The sequence below is a fragment of the Caloenas nicobarica genome, chromosome 8 (assembly GCF_036013445.1).
Source record: "Caloenas nicobarica isolate bCalNic1 chromosome 8, bCalNic1.hap1, whole genome shotgun sequence".
Taxonomy (NCBI): Eukaryota; Metazoa; Chordata; class Aves; order Columbiformes; family Columbidae; genus Caloenas; species Caloenas nicobarica.
In genome coordinates this window covers 21277345-21297877 of record NC_088252.1, presented here as the reverse complement: position 1 = coordinate 21297877, position 20533 = coordinate 21277345, and the positions used below count along the sequence as shown (strand labels likewise).

The following is a 20533-nucleotide window of genomic DNA, read 5'->3' as shown; positions in this document are numbered from 1 at the left end:
TAGAGACAGTACAAGCCAATATACGCTGCATTTATAAGAGTTCACTGCTGTTGGTATCAAGGGATGGAGAGGAAGGGAGAGTGAGTCAGCTCATGGCTTAGCACTGGGAGATGCTCCAGGATGAGCAAGGGCTGGACGGTCTGTTTCCTGGCCCCGCTTCTCCCACGTTTGGGCTGCAGGTTTGGCATCTGACTGGGTGAAGAAGGCAAAGCGCTGCTGCCCATTATCGCTGCCCCAGTGGGTCCAGTTCCTCAGCAGGGCAACAGCCCATTTATGCAACAATAGAAGCAAACAGCCCTGTGCTTGCTAATGACAGTTCAGCAACGGTCCCAAGAGCCAGCCAAGACCAGATGACCTTGTTTATTCAGAATTTCCACACTGTGCTGCATGGACTTGCTATTTCTTTGGTGCTTCTCTCAGTTCAAGAGGGTTATTTAAAACATGGCTTCTAAGCATTTTGGGATTCTTGCTGATTTTGGCCTTAGTTATGCAGCTTTGTCAGACAGAAATGGTTGACTGAGCAGCAGCCAAGCTTTAGAGTGAGGCTCGTTAAAAGACTATGAGATGCCAACAGATTAACTGTTTAATAGGTGATGTTTAGAGCCGTGACCTGCACTTAGGAGGTGAAGTCACTGACACACACCCACCAGCAGCCATGCAAAGCCCACCGCTTCCATTGAGTCATTCAGAAACACCCAGCTAACATACTAGCTGGGGTTTAACGGCTGTGAGCACCATAAGAGGACAGTGGTTTCCAGCTTGTGATTCACAGCCCTGGGTGGGAGCAGGGAAAAGGGCTGTGGGTTGCTTTTTGGGTGTCCAACAAAGCTGACCATGCAAAAAAACCTCATGCTGGGAGGGTAAATTTGCTATGGAAAGTTATTTTCTTAAAATGTTCAGAGGTTAGCAAATGCAGGAGGCTGAAAGCCACTGGGTTTGAAGAGAAACTGATGGGAGGTGAGGTATGTGGCAGCTGCCCCACAGAGATCCCCAGGGCAGAAGCTGCTGCTGGTCCCTGTCCATCCCCTCCTCAGGGACAATTGGGTGCAGGAGCTGGGCTGTGGGTGCAAAAGCACTGGTTTCGCTTCATCTGCAGGTGCAATACAAAGGGTTAAATGCACAGGTGGGAGCAGCTGGATTGAGTGCATGGGGATGAAAATAAAACAGTTCCAAACTGCAAAGCTCTTTTAAAACCCTCTCTCATCCTGTCTTACTGCCGTGGACCTCAGCACGGTCCCCTGCTTGTCCCACCCCCAGGAGTGCAGGGACACAGAGGGACAACCCCAGTTCAGGCCGCTGCAGCCTCTCGTGCCCCTTGCTGCAAGGAAACCATCAACAGCTCCCCGCAGCTGCCCCTCCCGACACATTTCAAAGAGCAAAAAAAAGCATTTTGCATCACTTACTTAGCCAAGCGCTTGCGAACAAGTCCACCTGCCAGAGCAAGCCACGCTGCACAGGGAGCGAGGCCACCAGACTGGGGTCCCATCACCTGGCCAGCTCTTTATCCACGGCCCATGCGCAGGGCTTGGTTACGCATGCTGTCGGGGCACAGGTCTGCACGGGGAGATAAGGGACAGCTGGGGAGCGGGCAGCGGAGCCGTGTCCCCAGCGTGGGAGACTGTCGCAGAAACCCCTCGGAAGGACACAGGCACGTACTCCCCAGGCGTTATCTGCTGGCGCCACTTGACTACTCACATCCAGGGAAATCTGAAGATCTCCAGGCCAGCCTGTTCTGTAGCTGATGGTCTCTGCAGTCCCATATCTCCACCAGTGTGACCCACCAACTTCACATGCACCACCCCCACCAACACAACAGAAAGGTTTTCCTATTTAAAGTTTTTCCTGTTAAAAATATCCAGCTGTTTCCTTCCTCAGGAATTGGTTCATGTCACTAAAGGTGCTGCTCTGAGGCTATTTGTTTAAGCTTGTAACAGTGGTGACGTCTGTGGCTGGACAGATACGCTGACCCCCAGGCTGTGGGCTCGGTGCGTAGCCCCACACCTCACCGGCCACAGGGCTGGGGCTGAGAGTCGCGCTCCCCTCCAACCTAACACGAGCCAAAGACGCTCCCATGGCAACACCCAGGGCTCCTGGCTGGTGCAGGGCATCTTTTGGGAAGAAACACTGATGCAAAGACTTAAAATGACAAGGCATCCACTGCTTCCCACTGAATAATTGCCCTAGCTGCATTTCAGCATTTCTTCTTCAGTTTTCACCTGCTCTTACTATGGTTCAGCTTGTGCTCCTGGGCTTTCCCAGCAAAATTAGAAACAATCCAAACTATGGCACATTTTTCAACAGCATTACCCTTTTCCAGCCTCCGCTCTGCGTGCATCCCCGCTCGGTCCCAGTCCCTCCGGAGGCAGAGCCGGGGTGTACGAGGGGACAGGGCTTGCAGCAGGAGTGACACCCGCCTCCCTGGGCCACGGACAACGCTCACCCCGTGGTGTGGCAGCCGTGCCGGGGCTGGCAGCTGCTCCCGGGCTTGGAGGTGGCCGCGCCAGCGCCCCCCGCGCCACGGCCGCAGCGGAGTGGCGGTCCCCGGTGCGGGGCGGCGGTCCCTGGTGCGGGGCGGCGGTCCCCGGTGCGGGGCAGCGGTCCCCGGTGCGGGGCGGCGGTCCCCGGTGCGGGGCGGCGGTCCCCGGTGCGGGGCAGCGGTCCCTGGTGCGGGGCGGCGGTCCCCGGTGCGGGGCAGCGGTCCCCGGTGCGGGGCGGCGGGCGGGCGGCCGCGGGGGATCGTGTCTGCGGGCGGCGCCACCCGCCGCCCCCCGGGGCTGGCACAACGCGGAGCTGTGTCACCAGGCAGTAGCCGCTGTCAAAGGATGAGAATTGATGTATTTGTCAGTTCAGCCCTTGCACAATTATTTAGTGATAAGCTATGTGATTTTTGCCGTTATCTCAGGAAACCGCTTTGTGAAGATCAGTAACTTCTGTGTCACAATCTGCACGACAACAGAGTCTGGGTTTGTTTCCCTCGGGCTCTCAGAGCTGTTCAGGTGACCATCGCGCCTCCCTCCTCCCGCAGCCCCGAGCAGGAGGGTTTCCCGTTTCTTCGGCTGTTCCTGGTGCGGGATCCCGCCCGTGCCCGGGAACCCGCAGCGCCCGGGCAGCCCCGGCCCAGCAGCGGCCGCCGCCCCCGCGCAGCCACAGCCGCGGGGCACGCTGGGACCTGGCCCCGCCCCGCGGGCCCCGGCGGCCGATTGGTGGTGCGAGCAGCACGCGCCTGCCTGCCGCCATCTCATTGGCCGGCGGCCCAGTCCGTTGGCCGAGGGGGCGGGGAGAGCGCGGCGGCGTTGCCCCGGGAACGGGCGCGCCGGGCATGGCGGCGGGGCGGGAGCCGCGGTGAGGGGGCGGCCGGGGCGGTGAGGGAGCGGGAGCGGGGGCGTCTGTGGGTGGCCTGGTTGGGGCACGAAGGGTGCCGGGGTGGGAGCGGGGGTGCGCGGAGGGCGCCTGGTGGGAGGTGGGTGTGAGGAAAGGGTGGCGGTGGCGGGGCCTGTGCGGCGGGGCAGGGGCTCCGTGCGCTGCCGGCGGTCGGTGTCTCTGAGCCCCTTTCTCTTCCCCGGCAGAGCCGGGAACCTCCAGGGCGGTGTCGGGGGCTGCCAGCAGCCGGCGATGCCGTGGGTCAGGCGGCTCCGTGGGCGGAGGGAGGAGCTGTTGTGCTCCCGGATCGATCTCCCGGCTGCCGGTGCCTCAGCTGCAGCTCCCGAGTGACGCTCCCGCTGCTGCTCGGAGGGAGTCGTGGAAGCAGCTGGTGCGGCTGCCTCGGCTTGTGCTGAACATGCTGGGGGAGAAAAAGCCCGTAATGGTGACAAGAGACCTTTACGCAGACCCCACGTTTCCAGCCAGCGACACCTCTCTGTTCTTTGACTATTGTACCCCACTTGCCCAGTTCAGAGGCCAGATATCTTGGCTGAGACCGAAGGTGAGTTTTAAGGTATGAAAGACCGTGATTTTAGCAGAACTGGACTTGAAGGCGGTAAATGGCAGTTAGCACTGAAGGACTGCTTCTGGGTGCTTTCGTTGTTTAGAAACGCAGAAGTGATAAAATCAATGTATGTTGGTGTTAACAGTATTTGTGTTATAGGTTTTAAGTAGGTTTGATTTAAATCTCGATGTAGAGCTTTTGAATTGCAAGGTACTGCTTGAAATTCAGATATTTTGTTATAAATGTGTTTTGTTATGCAAACCAAGTTAAAAAAAACAGTATTATGCCATTCTGACATTTATAGATATATTGCATCACTGTCTTGAAAACAAATAACCCTATTTTAGAGTTTTTCAGAGGATACTGCTTTTTCAGTTGATTTCTTTGATTAAAAAAATTCAAGGTTATAACTTGTCATATGTCTTGTACTGCTTTTAAATTTACAGCTGGGTTTCAGCACAAACTAAAAAGTTTAGAATACATTTTTTCGGTACATTCATTTAAAGTGAAGTATTTATAGTAGTACGTTTGCGTGGAGGGGAGAAAAAGGCTATGAAATGTAATGGAGAAAAAAATATGATGTCTTTAGAGGTCTGGGGCTGGCTGTAGCGCGGTGGTAGAGCTGTTGGTTATCAGATAGAATTGGCAAACAAATGACTTGAGGTAGCCCAGAGTGCAACTTTCTGCTTTTGTACTGTACACCTTGATTATTACTGAGGGCTGATCAATTACTTTCTATCTCTTGCAGTGGTTACAGGTGAGAGAAGAACTGTTTTAAAAACTCACTTTCAGATCTGTTTAAATGTTTAGGACCTTGCATTTGAAATCACCTCTTTTGCTACCAAGTAATCTATTTTTATTTGCCCTAGAAAAGGTTTTTCTCCTGTGCTAATTTGGAGGTTTTGTGCCATGTGAGTGGCAGCAGTTCTGTCTGTCACAGCTGATCGTGTGTCTGGCAAGGAGCTGATGAATTATGTTTCTGTCACTTATTGGTGCCTCTGCTAAGGTCGCATCTGGTGGTGACATTTATGTACTAAAATCCATGTGGGAACTGGCTTTACTTCACATAAAATATCTGCAAAAATAGCCACAAGGTAGTAACTGGTTACTGCTTGCTTAGGCTGTGTCTGAAAAGGAAATGTTCAGGAGGTGAAAGTTCCCTGATTTCGGGAGATGTGTCTGGAGCTCTCCCATTCCCTGACACACAGACCTCCTTAAACGATCGTACAGGATTTGGCTCTGACTCCCCTTGGAGTTGGTTGTGATTGCCAGCAGAGGGCAGAAAGAGACTTTAAGTATGAAGAGATGTATTCAGCTGTAGATCTGTGGAGCAGATATAGTGAAGCAGCAATGGCACGTTAAAGCTTCTCCGTAGGCTTGAAAGGTGCTTTTCTTGTTTGTTTCTGTAGAGTCTTATTGTTCTATCTTGTCCATTTGCAAGTGATGTTTGATCCACAGACAATTGTAATCACAATTCAAAAGGACTGCGGTATGTTGAACAGGTGATCTAAAACAAGGCAAGATACAATTTGGTGTGGACAAATACAGGGTTTACACATGTGCCAGTGATCAGCTGCATAAATGTAGGATGGGAAGCTTCTGGTTTGGTAGCTATTTTGCAGGAAAAGCTGACTTTATTTTTGGAAAATGTGCTTCAAAAAAGGTGTTGCTTAAGTGGAAAGTCTGGAGTTGAGCATCAGGAGTGATCATACAGCTTCAAAGGTGCAATATGTGGAGAAAGATTGGCATTTTCCATTCTGTTCAGACTTCCTTGCTGCATCAGAACAGTTGTACCATTTTGAGAGTGTGATACCCGACTGAGCAAATATGCTGGAAACTTTGAATGTATTATTTTAACAACTCTGATTTGGTGGGTGGATCAATGCATGCCCTCAATAATACTCTGCTCCTTAGGTGACAACAAGACCATTTAGATACTTGGCTGTTTCCCTTTGGGGGTTTAATGAAAACAAAACAATCTTAGGTAAAACTTTTCACCCAAGATTAGAACAGGTTTACTAATTTTCTTCATGTAGGTCATGTTGACCAATTATTACATTTTGTCCTTAAAACCACACAAAATTTATGGATTGTGTGTGCTTCACAAAAAAAGGGGAAAAGACCAATATGTAATTTCTTGATGGTGCTTGTTATTTTAATAATTAGGAGCCGAAGTATGTAATGAAATCCTTTATTGCTGTTGTTTTGGAAACAGAATATTGCAAGGCCATTCTTACATAAAGAATGTATTCAGAGATATGTTTCTTATGTTATTTCATGAAAATGGCTGCACCTGGGCAAAGGGTGCTCCCGGACATCAGGGAACAAACAGTTTATGTTCTTCAGGACTTGAAAACTTGAAGAATTTGGAAACAGCAGTTGTAGTTTCCTTGTCAGTGGCAGAAATTAACGTCTCAATATAATCTTCAGTAGCATAGGCTTTGTTAAGGGCTGGACTTTAAATTATTCAGTGCTTTCAGAGTTTAACCTCTGAAGGATCTCGGCAACCTGCCTGACTGAGAAGTCGGACTGTCGATTTCTGAGGAGTGCATCACAGCAGAGCGGAATGTTAGCGGCTTTTTCAAAAAGTTTGTCTATGTGATTTCTGATCACTGAAGTGATGGGATTTGTGAATTTTAGCTTTTTAAGATGTTTCACAGGAAAAGCTTGCATTTTGGCCTTAATTTCTAAATCTTTCTTTGATCTGTTTTACTCTTCATTCCTTATGGATATCTTCTCTTTCTTGACAAAAAAGTTAACTCATGAAATAGCTTTTTTTTTCTGCATTGTTCATTTCTTCTAGATGTCGTTTACAACCGTGATGAAAAGGTGACCTGGAATTCTCACCCTGTCATTTCAAGAGCCATCAGAACACTGAGAACGCCTCGGCTCTTGCTGTTGTCAGTTTTAAATGGAACAACACGAAAACACTCTTAGCCTGGCTGTTCTTCACTGGTACCAACTGTCGGGCCCACAATGACTTTATTGTAAAAATACCTCCTTAATCACATACACTCTGAATATTTGTTCTTCTCTTGTATTTTAGAACCGGCATTGTACAGCAGATCTTCATAATGTACCTCAGTTCTTGAGAAGTACAGGTGGAGAACATGTGCATGTGTTAACCCAAGCAACAGTTTTGGAAGAAAACCAGAAATGTGCATTATGAAATGAAATGTGAAACTTTTTTGGAAAAAAAATTAAAAATCAAGCTTACAGAACAACTTCAGGAGACCAAAGGGGCAACCCTAGAGGAAAGAAAGAAACTGGAGTCTTTTTTCAGGATGGTTCAAGAACCATCCAAATACACTGGAATAGAGAAAGTCTGAGCTTGTATCCTACACTGCCAGTCGTGCTGCTGAGCACTTTGTCATGGACCCTTTGTTGAACCATGCAAATGGCAGGTTGAAAAGAAAGGGGTTTTTGGCAAGTTTTTCTTTAGTGAGCACCACAAAGGAAAAAAAATAAGACTTGAAAACTTTTGTTTATGAACTATCAGGTGAAACTGCTTTTGTAAATCTGCAAGAACGTGTTTTATGGGAGATCTGTCCTCAGTGTAAAAAAGACAAAGTTTAAGAGCTTTTTCTTAATTTCTGTTCAAAAGTATTTCTTATTCAAGGAGAGTTTTTTAGATGTTATATTTTCCTCAATAGAAATGGAGTAATGTTAAAAGTTTCAAGGTGTCTTTTATTATGGAAGAGGATAATTGAAAATAATTAATAGAATCAAGTTTTTCGTTAGTTTTATGTATGAGAAATGTGTAATCTACTTTTGCTTTTAACTACATCCTAGCATAATTTGTGCTTGCTCCTGTTGAACTTTGGAAATTGGAACCATCCAGGATGCTTGCTGCTGAATTTTGAGTGGTCAAAACTTCCCACATCTGTTGTGTAATGATGACACAACAAGAGAAAACACTGAGTAATAAATCTGTACTGTGCCTGCTTTAACAAATGTTGGCATCTTCATTTATTTTCTACTTTTCTTGAAAGGCTGTTCCTTTCCCTTCAAATAGGAAATTATTTGATTATTATAATGATGCTTCCAAAGAGAAGAAGGAAAGGTTCGTGAAAGCGCCTGGATCCGAGAGTTGTGATAAAACAGGAAACAGATAGGGAGGGAGTAAAGAAACAAGGTGTCAGGATTTCTAAATGGACTATAAGAGGCCTTACTATGTAATAATTAATGCATGTGTGAAGTTTGTACTGCAATATATAATGCTTCAAGGGAGTGTGAAAGGAATAGGAGTCAAAACTGCATATACCTTGGTACCTTCTGCAAAAAGATGTAAGAAAAGACCTTCTGTGAACACAGAGGAGTAACTGCGCACTGAAGGAATTTTTTAAAATTTGGACTTTTGCTGTATCGGAACAGTTGTGCCATTTTAAGAGTGTGATACCTGACTGAGCAAATATACAGGAAACTTTTGCTTGATACAGGTAACTTCTCTAAAATCATAAATCCTCTGAGTGTGAAAATACTTTTTTGGTTTTTTTGAACATATTATTATATTATGGAACATAATTTGGAACATATTATTACGTGTATGCCTAAGATGTGATTATATGAGCTTTGGCAAGTACACCTCTTTTAATTTCAAAAAGCTCATCTGTATGAGGTCAGACCTCCTAAATAGATGCATGCTATATTAATTTGCTATACTGAGCTACCTATATTTGAATACAATTGAGATAGTGATACGTGTTTTTAAAATATCTGCAATTATTGACTGGTCAAAGCCCCTCTGCACTGCAGTAAGTTGCAGACTAGCGTGGCACAGCACAGAGTTGATATGGATGTGGCTGCAGTATTGCACCCAAAACATAATCCAGATCGATTTCCTTCGCTCCTTTGGGGAGCCGGAACGTGAACGCCCGAAGCAGGTTGGTAAAGAAGATGAACAGTTCGACCTGCGCCATCTGTTCTCCCAGACACACGCGGTGGCCTGCAGAAGAAAGGGAAAAAGTTGTATAAAGTTAAGTTCTGAAAAATAACTTAAAGCAAAACTCTACTATGTTCCATAAATTCTATTACTGTAAGGTAATTATTTCTCATTTCCTCCTGCAAGGACAGAAGATGCCTTTGGAGGAAGGGGAAGCATTTATTTAGCTGAGAATCCATATACCTCTAATTATGTCAACGGGGGTTTTTTGTTTGTGGGTTTTTTCCCCCACTTTCCCTGGAGCGCATATGAGATTCTTGCTTTTCATTTTTGTTCTTGTTCTGTGTGTCAGGTTCTGGAGATGCAAATGCTCGGATCATATAAACAGAAAACAACCGAAGCAAGTTAGAGAATTTTCCAATGTCTGGGTTGAAACAGTAGCCTAAATTAGTTGTTGATTCATGTAAACTAGTGGACATTTGGTGAAGAAAGAAGATGCTAAGTACCTGTTTTGCAAATATGATTTGGGAATTTCCAGGCAATTTGGGCAAATGGTTTTAAAATCTGGATTTGCTGTGTCTGATCTGACTGCTTTGTACGTTACTTAGTATACTATTTTCTTTTTATCTACAACAAATATATACTATCTGTCACAGTAACATAAAAACCCCACACTCAGCTGTTTTCAGTGTTTTAATTAATTAATTTTACGTTTTAATTCTCAGTAAATAGTGCCAGCTTCCTGATTTGTGCTGCTTTCCTTCATAATCTGATCATTGGCAAAACTGGTAGTCTAGAGAAGCTCTGAGTTTTGTTTTCCACTGCTTTTCACTTGGTTTTTTCCTCCCGTGTCTTTGTATCACTACATTTTGCATTGTAAATCAGGTAAGTTGTACAGGGTACTATGCTTTTGAAAAGTTAGAATTTTGTTTTCGTTGCCTAATAATGTTCTGCTGAAAAGACTGGAGTTTGCTTAGTTTTCTGGAGATACAAGAGAACCTGTTGCTAGACTATTACTATAGGATTTGAGAGACTGAGGTTTGGTTTCCTGCTTTTATCACAGATTTTCTTTGTGTATTTTGACAAATCATATTACTCTTGTCTCTGGGTTCCCCGTTTGTAAGGTGAGAATAAACAGATTTTCTGATTTGAGGGTGTTATCAGGATTTAATACATTAGGGGCTAATAAGCTCAAATGCCCTTATAGTAGGAACTGTACATGTACCAAGGAGACAGCAACACGTCTCTTAGCCGAATTCATCCTGTGTTTGCATGTCTAAAAAATATAAAATGCAAGACAATATTTGTGGCTCTTACAGTAGAACACCTAACTTTAAATCTTTGTGACAAATACATTTTTATAAAAATATGTTTTTAAAAACTTTAGAATTTAGAAAAGGTGTGTCCAGTCTCGCTGCCAGACACAGTGAACAGGAATATTCAAACGTTGGGGCGTCACCTGCGGAGAAAGGTAAGAACGCCTCTCTGTTCACAAAGTTGCCGTCCAGATCCAGGAAATGATTCGGGTTGAACTTCTCAGGGGTGGCCCAGTGCTCAGAGTCGCACACCACAGAGTGCAGGTTGGGCAGGACAAGCGTGCCCTGCAAGAAACGGAGATTATATTTTCCATGCATGATTGATTCCTTTTTTTGGACATTCCTTCTCCGTAATAGATAATATACCATACTATGCCTGTGCTTGGATTCAACTTGGTCTTCTCTTGTGCACACCCAGGCGTGACAAGCCCTTGTATCTTCTCTTTGTCACAGCATATTGCACGTTTGCCTTTGGCTTAGTTCTCTTCTGTCAGGACCACCGAAGGGTCTTTATCTCTAAGCTGGAGTGGACTTTGGATTGTTTCACATACTTGCCAGGCTAATCATAACACTTTCCTTCTTGTTATTTTTGGTCGTTGGGTTTTTGGGGGATTTTGTATGTGTGGTTTTTTGGGGTTTGTTTTGTTTTGTTTTTTACTCTTCACTGAATCTTTTCGTTCCATCAAATCAGTTTTATGCTTAGTATATTTGGGGCATTTCTGCCCTGCTTCCCCGAAAATAAGACCTACCCCAAAAATAAGCCCTAGCATGATTTTTCAGGATTTCTGAGGATGCTCAAAATATAAGCCCTACTCCAAAAATAAGCCCTAGTTACAGTTAATTTAAAAAGTAAATTTAAGTAGTGTCCAAGCAGCTATACATGTTAAAAAAGTAATAAGTTTTAGAGCAAAAATTAATATAAGACCCTGTCTTATTTTTCAGGGAAACAGGGTCAATGTGACTGTCAGATCTGTCACTGTACTGAGCCACCATCATCTTAAACCTGTGGATTTTGTGTGGTTTTGTCAGGGATGACCAAAGGTTGCTCCAGGCTGCTCCCCTGTGTGCAAAGGTTTGCTGGCTTAACAACCCTTAAACCTCATTTCTTCTTCATTCCTCTGAACACGTGTTCTGCTTTGATTCCCAGACATCAGCCGTGTTTGGCTAGTGGGAAGAAAGACATCAGTTTTCCCTGCGTGTTTTTTTTAGCTATTTGTGCTGTTTACGTTCTCCCAAGTTTCCTTTTGCACCTGCTAATGCCCAGTGCTTTGTTTCTTGTCCGTGACAGGCTACCACGAGATCTCTGTGCAAAGTCAGGAACTCTAGACGCTAATGCCCTAGAAATACTAAATATTAATAACTCAGAGCTTAAAGAATCATGGAGGTATTCTCTGTACCTTTTTAATGTGAAAACCCAGCAAAGTTGCATTCCTCATGCATTGTCGAGGGACCCCAACAGAAGTGACGTTGCTGTAGCGCAAAGCCTCATGAATCACAGCATTTGTGTACGGCAGCTTTTTACGGTCTGCATAGCTGATGGGATGGGAGGGTTCCAGAACAGCTTCTATCTCTCTTTGGACCTTTTCTGCAGAGAAATGAAAATATTCTAACACTTTTACCCCCCCGCCTTTTTTTTCCCCAACAAATTTCTGTATGAGTATGGTCTAAGACTGCGCAAAAAAAGAAATTATGTTGCTATGAAATGCATTGGCATGTGGCGTGACTGCGGTGTTGGTTTCAGTTCATCAAGAAAGTGCATATCCCCAAAGCACGAGGCGATCTCTCACTTCAGAGATATCCCACTTGGTGATGGGGATAATGCAGTTCTATGTTTCAAAAAAAAGATTAAAATTTGAAATTACAGGTGTTAATTTCTGTTATGTTTATGAGTACACATCAGACCAGGTATCTTTTTAAAGCTTTTGCACTTTGAAGGTTGAGAAGAGACTAGGCTGCATGTGAAATGTCATTAGCTTGTTATTCTGTCTTTGCCATCCCCTTGTAGCGAGATAAACCAGTGCCTACTACTAATTTCTGCTAATGTTGCTTCTTGGTGAACTGGTGGGGAAAGCACGTTTGTTTTATCAATTAAACTTTTCATTCTCTAGATCTCAGTTGTTGATGTACCACCATTCATATTCACTGTTAAGGGTTATTTTGATGTATTGCAAGTGATTGAGCTAATCCTTACACTTTAATGATGTTCATTGTGCTGTGATGTTGAATGCAGTTCTCTCTGATAATGCTTTTGCTCACCTTGTATTTCTGGATATTGTGCCATATAGAGCAGTGCCCAGAGAAGCGTGGTGCTTGTTGTTTCTGTCCCTCCCAGCAAAAGATCAACCACAGTCTGGACCATATTTTCTTTATTAAATGTAGAAGTAGGGTCATCTTTGGTCTGTAGGGTATAGTCACAAGAAGACTATGAAGTGGATAATGCCAGACATTTCATGGGTCACATAGAAATTGTCATTATTTGGTGAAAACAGTGAGCAGCTCATCAAAACAAAAATCTTTGGCGCTAAACAAAGTACGCATCTAAAATATCTGTAGTGGTTACTTGAACAGCAAGTATTTGTAGTAGGCATTGAGGCCAGAGAAGGGGTAGTGTGGTAAACAGATACTTACTTTTGTTATTTGAGCTAGGTAGAAGTCAATGAGATCCTGTGGATCATCTGCCTTCTGTCTCTCGTGAGTCTGGACCTCCTTCCTAACTAAATTGTGCATGAAGTCGTTGTGTGCAAACACCTTCTGATGAGGTCCTGGGAGCCGGCGCATGAGCCATGGGAAAGCATCGTACATCTGTGATTTCAAACAAAAACGTAGAAACACGAGCCCCTTTAAACTGAGAACCCAATTCTGATTTCCTAGGAAGTCTGTGAAGTCACTGCAATTATGGGCTCACAATTAGAATGAGAGGCAATAGACACAAGTCAGAGAGAGGTTAAATACTGGGAACAGGTTTCCCAGGGGGTCTGTGTGAAACCTCCGTCCTCGGAGCTTCAAGACTTGAGCAGTCAAGTCCCTAAACGACCTGATCTAATTAGGCCTGCTTTGAGCACAGAGCTGGATTAGCCGACATGCAGAGGTCCCTTCCAGTGTAAATTTTTCCACATTTCTAAGAGGGATTATGAAACCTTTACATTGCCCTCTGAGTGAACTGGCATTGAGGAAAACTTGTTTGCTATTTCTTAATGAGCTATTAGTAACATGCAGCAGTCTAAGTTGGTCTGATCAAATTGTCAGTGTTCAATAACCACAGTTTCTCTCCTTAATGGACAGGCGGAAGACTGACCAGGTGTAGAAGCTGACTTGACCTCTCAGTCTTTGAAGGCTTTCCTCCGGGAGAAACTGGCGTGTGTATTTGTTGAGGGAAGAAGAATTATTTTCATTTCTTTGTGTTGTGTATGCTTTGTGTCAGTCTCTAGGTCTGCTGGCAGAGCCCTTGTGTTATTTATGGCTTGTGATTAGGAATCTGGGGGCCAGTGCAGACATCTCCATCCCCATCAGCTGCCCAAAGTGTCAACATTGTCTAACAGTGGTTATCAGGTCACAGGAGAGCAGGAGACTGATTGTATTTTACTTTTTGGATGCATACCTAATAATGCAACAGGGGCTTCTGAAAATGGGTGAATTGGAGTAATTGACGGCTGAATCTGGCTCACAAGCAAATTTTCTCAGCCTTGATTTTTACTCTGATTTTTTTTTTTTTTAAGGCATCTCTCTATGAAAGTGTTGGAAAACCTGATGGTGTTACAGAATACCAGTGTGCCGAAATCTGCACACAATAAGCAACAGCTAGGTTTTCAAGAATGTAAAAATATTCTTCTAGACGTGATGACATTGTCACCTGTATCTTGTGGGAAGTTCAGAATAGCTCAGATCTTGGTGGTAATATGAGTTACATAAGAAGCAAGATATCTTCTCAAAAGAGTAGGACTTTGAAGGTTTTGTTCTTATTAACTACTCTTCTGCATTCTCAAGACTAAAAGAAAAATTTTAAAAGTTGATTTCATTTTAAGATTTAAGAATCTTACATACACAGTACTTTGCAAATGGTTACTCATTTGAAATACATTATGTATTTTGGAAATCTGAAAAACAGTGATAATCTAGAATTTAAATTTTATACACAATTTACTGACATAACTAAGGACTATAAGGCAGTAATAACATATACAAGGTATGTATTAACTTATTACTGCCCAGTGGCTCGCAGAATAATGGTGTGGCAATGTCTGGGAATAATCGTCACTGACTTTTAATTTGTTTGTTTTGACTTGTCCAGTGCAAATGCGCTTTAAGGAATAAGAACAAGAAAAGTAGATTCTTACCCTGCCCCAGATAGTAGCTTGAAAGTAGATCACAAAATGAACAGCTTTGATAAGCCTGATGAAAGATTCATCCTCGCTGGAGAAGCGATGACCAAAAACAACAGCACAAATTATATTTGCGATAGCGTGGACAATGCAAGTGTGGGGGTCGAAAGGTTTACCTGTGAATACAGGAGGTGATACGAGTGTTTCTGAATAGACTGTAGTGAGAAAAATGAGGAAAAGGAAGACTTCTTTTATTTTTTTTAAATGGTAAAAATAATAGCAGACCAGACTACTTCTAGATAAATTTCACACAAGTAAGCTGTAGTTTAATACATATTAACTATGGATTTTAAGTGCAGGGTATCTTTATTTTCAATCTGCTTTTTACTCGTGTGAAATACAATGATTATCAGTTTTGAGAAGACAAACATTAGGCCTCTTTTCTGTCTTTGACTTATGGTTTGGATTGCGTGAACACACAAGCAATTAATTAGAACATATGCCTTCAGATCCCGAGGCAGATATTTCAGTCTGGCACTTAAAAAAACAAAACAAACAATCCTTAAAAAAAAAAAAAAAAAGACATTTCAACGTGACTAAGAAATTACAACTTTTAAATGTTTATCTCCTTTTTGTTTTCAAGTACAACTTAACAATTCCAATATATATAGAGATATAGAGATGTGTATATTTCCCCCACAGGCTGAAAAGGCAAAATTCACATAATGGAATGGAAAGCAGCTGCCATTAAAAAGGGTTCAATCCACAAAAAATTTAGTAGACATTTCCATGGCAATGGCAACCTTTGAATTATACTGCTATGGAAAACGGTGGATTGCGCATCTCTGACTTCAGTCCAATGCTTGCGGTCATTCTTGGAAAGAGTAAAGACCGTTATTGAGTTTAAAGTTGAGGAAGGATTGCACAGAAGGTGAAGATTTGGGCTGTACAGGGACTTGGGGTTGATAGTTTGTTCATCTCTCACAGTTTAAAGATCCGAACTGGCTGCTCTCAGAAGAGGGACGAGCGCGTTTGCTGTGTCTGGTGCAAGGAGAGTGGGACGGAGACCTTGGGCAACTTCTCCATGTTTTCACATCAGGACAGAACACCATGTGGGTGAGCGATTTGGCTGTTCTGAATATCCATATTTAATTGCTTTATTTTGGCGTCTTGCTAAAATTCCATTGGTCTCTATTTAATCCAAAACGTAAAAAGAAGTTCTGTTGGACAATGGAATGATGCATTCCTTGTGCTGGGGTTCTTTCTCTGCCAAATCCTAAAGACCTGCTGTCCTAGAACGACTCGCAGCAGGTCACAAATTATGTATTTTATGGAGAACAACACAGGGTTTTTCTATACTCCTTGCATATAATAATTATTACCAGCTGTCCCCAAGACTGTGTTGATAATAAAAAAAATTTTTACAACCCTTATTTTAAAAAAACAATTTTATATTGCCAGCTGTGCAGACAAAACATCTTTTGTGAAGAATGCAATTAAGAAGCCAGTAGAAGTCCCACTAATATGAAAAATATCTGTATTACTTGTAAAAATGTATTGTGAAACTTTGACTCCCATAATCTACTACATTTCAGAAAAAGGCTCTAGGTGTTATTCTTCCAGTGAATTTACCTTTAGTGTTGGCAAAAGTGTCCACAAGGTGACCGGCCTCTGTTTGAATTCGATGCTCCAAATTGTTCTGACCGAGTGCCAGGCTCCTTATAACTCTCATGGCAAAGCGTCTCTGCTGCTTCCAAGTGTGCCCGCTTGTCAGAAAAATACCTGCAGGACACAGAAACGTTCATTTCCTTGCTGGGAAGGGAAATCCTTGCCCTGCAGGAGGCAATTCGATTTACATTGGGTTACATTGTGCTAGCAAAGAAGATCCCGTGATTTCAGGTACTGACTTCTGGTCTCTGCCAGAGGTTTTTATGACTCCAGCTCTATCGCTGCTTGTAAATGTGACCCTGGAAACTGAGTGGTGGGTTTGGTAAGGACAGAACAGCTTTATCTGTAGATCTCTTCTACATGAGCAGTCATCAGGTTTAGAAGCGATGGAACTGAAGGGCAGCTCTTCTGGGCAAATATTCCTTTGAATCTACTGGGAAGAAAAAAGGTCAGTAGTATGCTTTATAAGAATGTAATTTCTTTTTTTTTTTTTTTTTTTTTCCTTAACATGTGAGCTCTGCATGGAACCTTTTTGCAATGTAAGCCCAGTGATGTACTTGTATACGAGTAATTCATGTGTGTATATATAGGACAGTGTCTTCTTTACATCTTGTTAATATTTCAGTATTATGTAAAATCTTGTACCTTTCTCGCCCATCATATCCCTGTAGAACGGGGTAAGGGGTCTTCCAGAAAATTCCTCCGCATGGGTGACGATGCCGTCCCTTACTGCCCGGTATCCGTTCAGTACAACCAGGGGCGTCTGTCCCATCCACAACGTGTAGATGTTTCCGTAGATGTTGGTTAACTGAAGAGTTAATAACAGCAAATTAAGAAATGTAAGCCAGGGAATGCATACACGTAAATACAAATTTTGAGAGTTTTCTGTAGTTGTAACTGAACTCGTTTGCTGATATCCAATTGAATTCCAGAAAACTGTAGCCTTCTGTTGTAACGTGCTCTGGGGACAGAGGATAATTGTACTGTATGGAATAGACACTAAGGACACGTCTCAGAAAACCACCTCTGAAAATTTCACAGAAACAGACGCCTTCCCTATCAGCTCAGAATCGAAGAACGAATGAACACAGGCAAAATCCCTGAGCTTTTCTGTTTGTTTTATTAATGAACCAAAGTTATTGTATTTTCTTGCCTCTGACTTCTGAAGAAGGCAAAGAAATGTTTTTGCATTCCTTCCTATAGCTTCCATGTGATTTTTCTTATTTTTCTCTATTGCCCTTCCTCAGATCATGCTTGTATTTTTCCTTAAAATAGCTTGAAAAAAGCTCCTTTTTAAATTAGTTTTTATAGGTCTATGAAGGCGTCGTGCTGTCAGAATAATGGCAGCCAGATTCTCCTGCTTTGTTTTAGTAATAATCTGTTTACTGCAGACGAGAAATCTTTTTGCTGTACAAAGAAAAGAGTCATTTTAGAGTAGATGTTTGGTCTTCTAATGGAGATCAGACCACTGGTGCCCTGGAGATGTTCCAGTGACTTTGGTCTCAGGCAAAGAAAATTCTACTGGGGTGGGTCACAGGGCTGGATATCAGCACAGAAATAGAGAACGAAACTGTGAGTGGAATATCACACTACGGACAGTGTGTGTGGTAATGTTATGCACCGTGTTAGTTGTATCCAAAAAAGAAAGAAAACAGCAAGGAGTAAAGCAATTATGGTGTTTATTACTCTGCAATACTTTTCATAATGCAGAGTCCCTGGATTCTTTGAAATTGGCTGATAATGAAGCTTGAGGTTTAAAAAAGAAAAAACCAATTCCAAATTTAGACTATTCCTATGCAATGTACAACTTAAGTTAAAATAGACTCAGAGCGATTTTTCAACTACAGAGATAAAGAAATACCTTAGCGAGAGTTTCTCGACGAAGTTTGAAGTGCAGCAGCCACAGGTTCCCGATGATGGGGAGAGGAGCTGGGCCTGGGGGCAGCCGGGAGCGCAGCCGCTGCAGCTTGAGCTGCCAGGCCAGGAGACCCGCCACCAGAGCCAGGAGACATCCAGCAGTCCCCATCATCTTACCCAAACCTCAGCTTCTCCCTGGTGGTTTGGAGTCGTGTAGATGAGTTTGCTTCCACAGCAGTCAAACTCTTCCTAGAGGATACATGTCCGCTTCAGCCATCTCTCTCAGTGACCATCTCCAGTTTCCCAAGCTGGAGTCCTCAGAAAACTGAAATACGTGATCCTGGGGGGTTGGCCAAGCCACACCTCCTCTCTTTTCTGATCTGTAATTGTGGTCTCTTTTTCCGCTTAGAATTTTGTTTCCTTCTTAGTATAGATACTGAGTCTAAATACTAATTATTGAGCAGTTATCCAAGGATATCAAGTGTCTCGCATAATGGTAACACCTCATGCAGTTTCCTGTGGTTAAACATGAAAATAGCGAGGGTGCATCACTTCTTACCTTTCTGAAATACTAAATTATTGTGTTGTTTCTTTTACAGAAAAAGAAACATCATGTCTGTTCGATATGGTCTCGGAGATGAAAAGCTTGCGGTATGAAGCTAAATTAATGTCTTTAAGGGTGTAATTTAAGTGTTAGAATATCTACTTTCCCCTTTTGGCATATTCTAGGTTAAGTTGTGATATTATGCGGAACACAATTGATGGGTTATTGTTCTGTCCAGTAGATTGTGTTTTCTGAATTTTATTTCATTTTTTATGATAAAGATTAAAATTTCCTGGTGCAAATTGTGGAGGTGGAAAAAACACACAGATTCCATTTTATCTGTGAAAAAGAACAACTGAAGAAATAGGCAAAATTTTTGATCTTGATTGATTTGTGGACCCCATAAGCTTTCCGGGAGAAGTTTATACCAAGGTGTAGCAAATTTTAACTTGAAAAGAGGCTTACTTTTTTGTGTGCGTGTTATTCACTGACTTTGATGTAATCTGTGGACTACAGTGGGTTGCTTTGAAAGGGGTTCACTTTTTTAAAATTTTATTTTATTAAACCCTTTTTAAAAATCTGAGTGGTCAGGCTTGGTGAGCAGGCCATTGATTATCAATTTATGCTCTGTAACCCTGTTGTTTTCTAGCTTACTGTTTTAAGGAACCCATAGGTTGATGTGCCCGGGAGCAATCAGAAACCGAAAGCATTATTATAGAAGAAAACTAGATCCACAAAGACACTTCCCGGTGTTGGTTGCTCAGTGTCCCCTGTCCCCAATAAGCAGCAGTTTGCTCTGAGGTCCCCAAGCGGTTGCTGCTTGAAGCAGCCGCTGTGGTTTGTAAGACTCAGCGTTGCGGTGTCTGCCCAGCTGCGCGGGGCTGTGCCAAAATCTCCGTTTTTCTGTGTGGTTTTTGGCCCAGGGTTGTACTGAGTGTGGCCGTCTCGCTTCAGCCACAGGGGAGCCCGGTGATGGATCTAATCCTACATCTTCCCTGGATGGTTTGAGCTTTGTACTCCGCTTGGATTAAATTATTCAGGCCTAAATGTGTGTTCTTGTAACCATGATGAGTTAATTTGACATAAATCCTTCTCGAAGGTATGGGGCTACTCCATCACCAGCAAGGTCCTCGCTCTATGGTCTTGCTGGTTTTGCAGCGACCAATTGTCTGCTCTCCCAGAACTTTCTGCAGGGTCAGTCTGGGTCCTATTGAGTAAGGCTGGGTCCAACGAGAGGCTCAGTCTGAGCCTGGCCTTGTGGACACTGTGAGCAGTGTGTGTTCCTACTGCTAGGGGAGAGCTGTGAGCAGGCTGAAGTCCAGTGAGGCGAAATTATTTCGGAAAAGCTTAGGCTGAAGTGTACAGGGAAGCTGCTTTAGAGGAATTCAATATTCCTTATTTGACTGTTTTCAGTATACGTAAGCAGTGGCTCTTTCACATAACTCCTGCTCACTCTCTGCCACAAGTACTATTGCAAGAGCTCACCGGTACAGATAACAGATGGTAAGTTTGGGTATTTGAAAGTTATGAGGAAAGCTGCTTCTGTGGTGAAGGTTTCAGGCCACAGGAGTGGGAAGCAAATGCAACAAATGCAGAGGACAGGGAAAGAACAGCATCTTCAGAAAGCTCTAAGACACTCTCAGGTTTGTTACTGCAGAACAAATGCAGACTTGACATCATTGACAGTTTTCACCTTTTTAATACAAGACATTTTTGAAACTTTTAACATTACTCCATTTTTAACTGAGGAAAATATAACATCTAAAAAAACCTCCTTGAATAAGAAATACTTTTGAACAGAAATTAAGAAAAAGCTCTTAAACTTTGTCTGTCTTACACTGAGGACAGATCTCCCATAAAACACGTTCTTACAGATTTACAAAAGCAGTTTTACCTGATAGTTCATAAACAAAAGTTTTCAAGTCTTATATTTTTCTTTTTTTTTTTTCTTTCTTTTCAACCCACCATTTGCATGGTTCAAAGGGTCCATGACAAAGTGCTCAGCAGCATGACTGGCAGTGT

At 43.2% G+C, this 20533-nt stretch overlaps 2 protein-coding genes across 2 annotated transcripts; one reads left to right on the top strand and one right to left on the bottom strand.

Annotated features, from left to right (window-relative positions):
* Positions 1-110: 110 nt before the first annotated feature.
* LOC135991738 (uncharacterized) lies at positions 111-8082 on the top strand. The gene is made up of 5 exons (XM_065640553.1): positions 111-138; positions 2903-2963; positions 3026-3342; positions 3567-3922; positions 6729-8082. Exons 1-5 carry the CDS (start codon positions 111-113, stop codon positions 6756-6758), a joined length of 792 nt encoding a protein of 263 aa, XP_065496625.1. The 3' UTR covers positions 6759-8082.
* A 609-nt stretch (positions 8083-8691) lies between these two features.
* LOC135991349 (cytochrome P450 2J2-like) lies at positions 8692-18139 on the bottom strand. Its single transcript, XM_065639914.1, has 9 exons — positions 17972-18139; positions 16756-16918; positions 16075-16224; positions 14458-14618; positions 12752-12925; positions 12380-12521; positions 11521-11708; positions 10267-10408; positions 8692-8870 (listed from the first exon to the last, which is right to left on the bottom strand). The coding sequence occupies exons 1-9, from the start codon at positions 18137-18139 to the stop codon at positions 8692-8694; spliced, it is 1467 nt and encodes a 488-aa protein (XP_065495986.1).
* Between the last annotated feature and the right edge of the window lie 2394 nt (positions 18140-20533).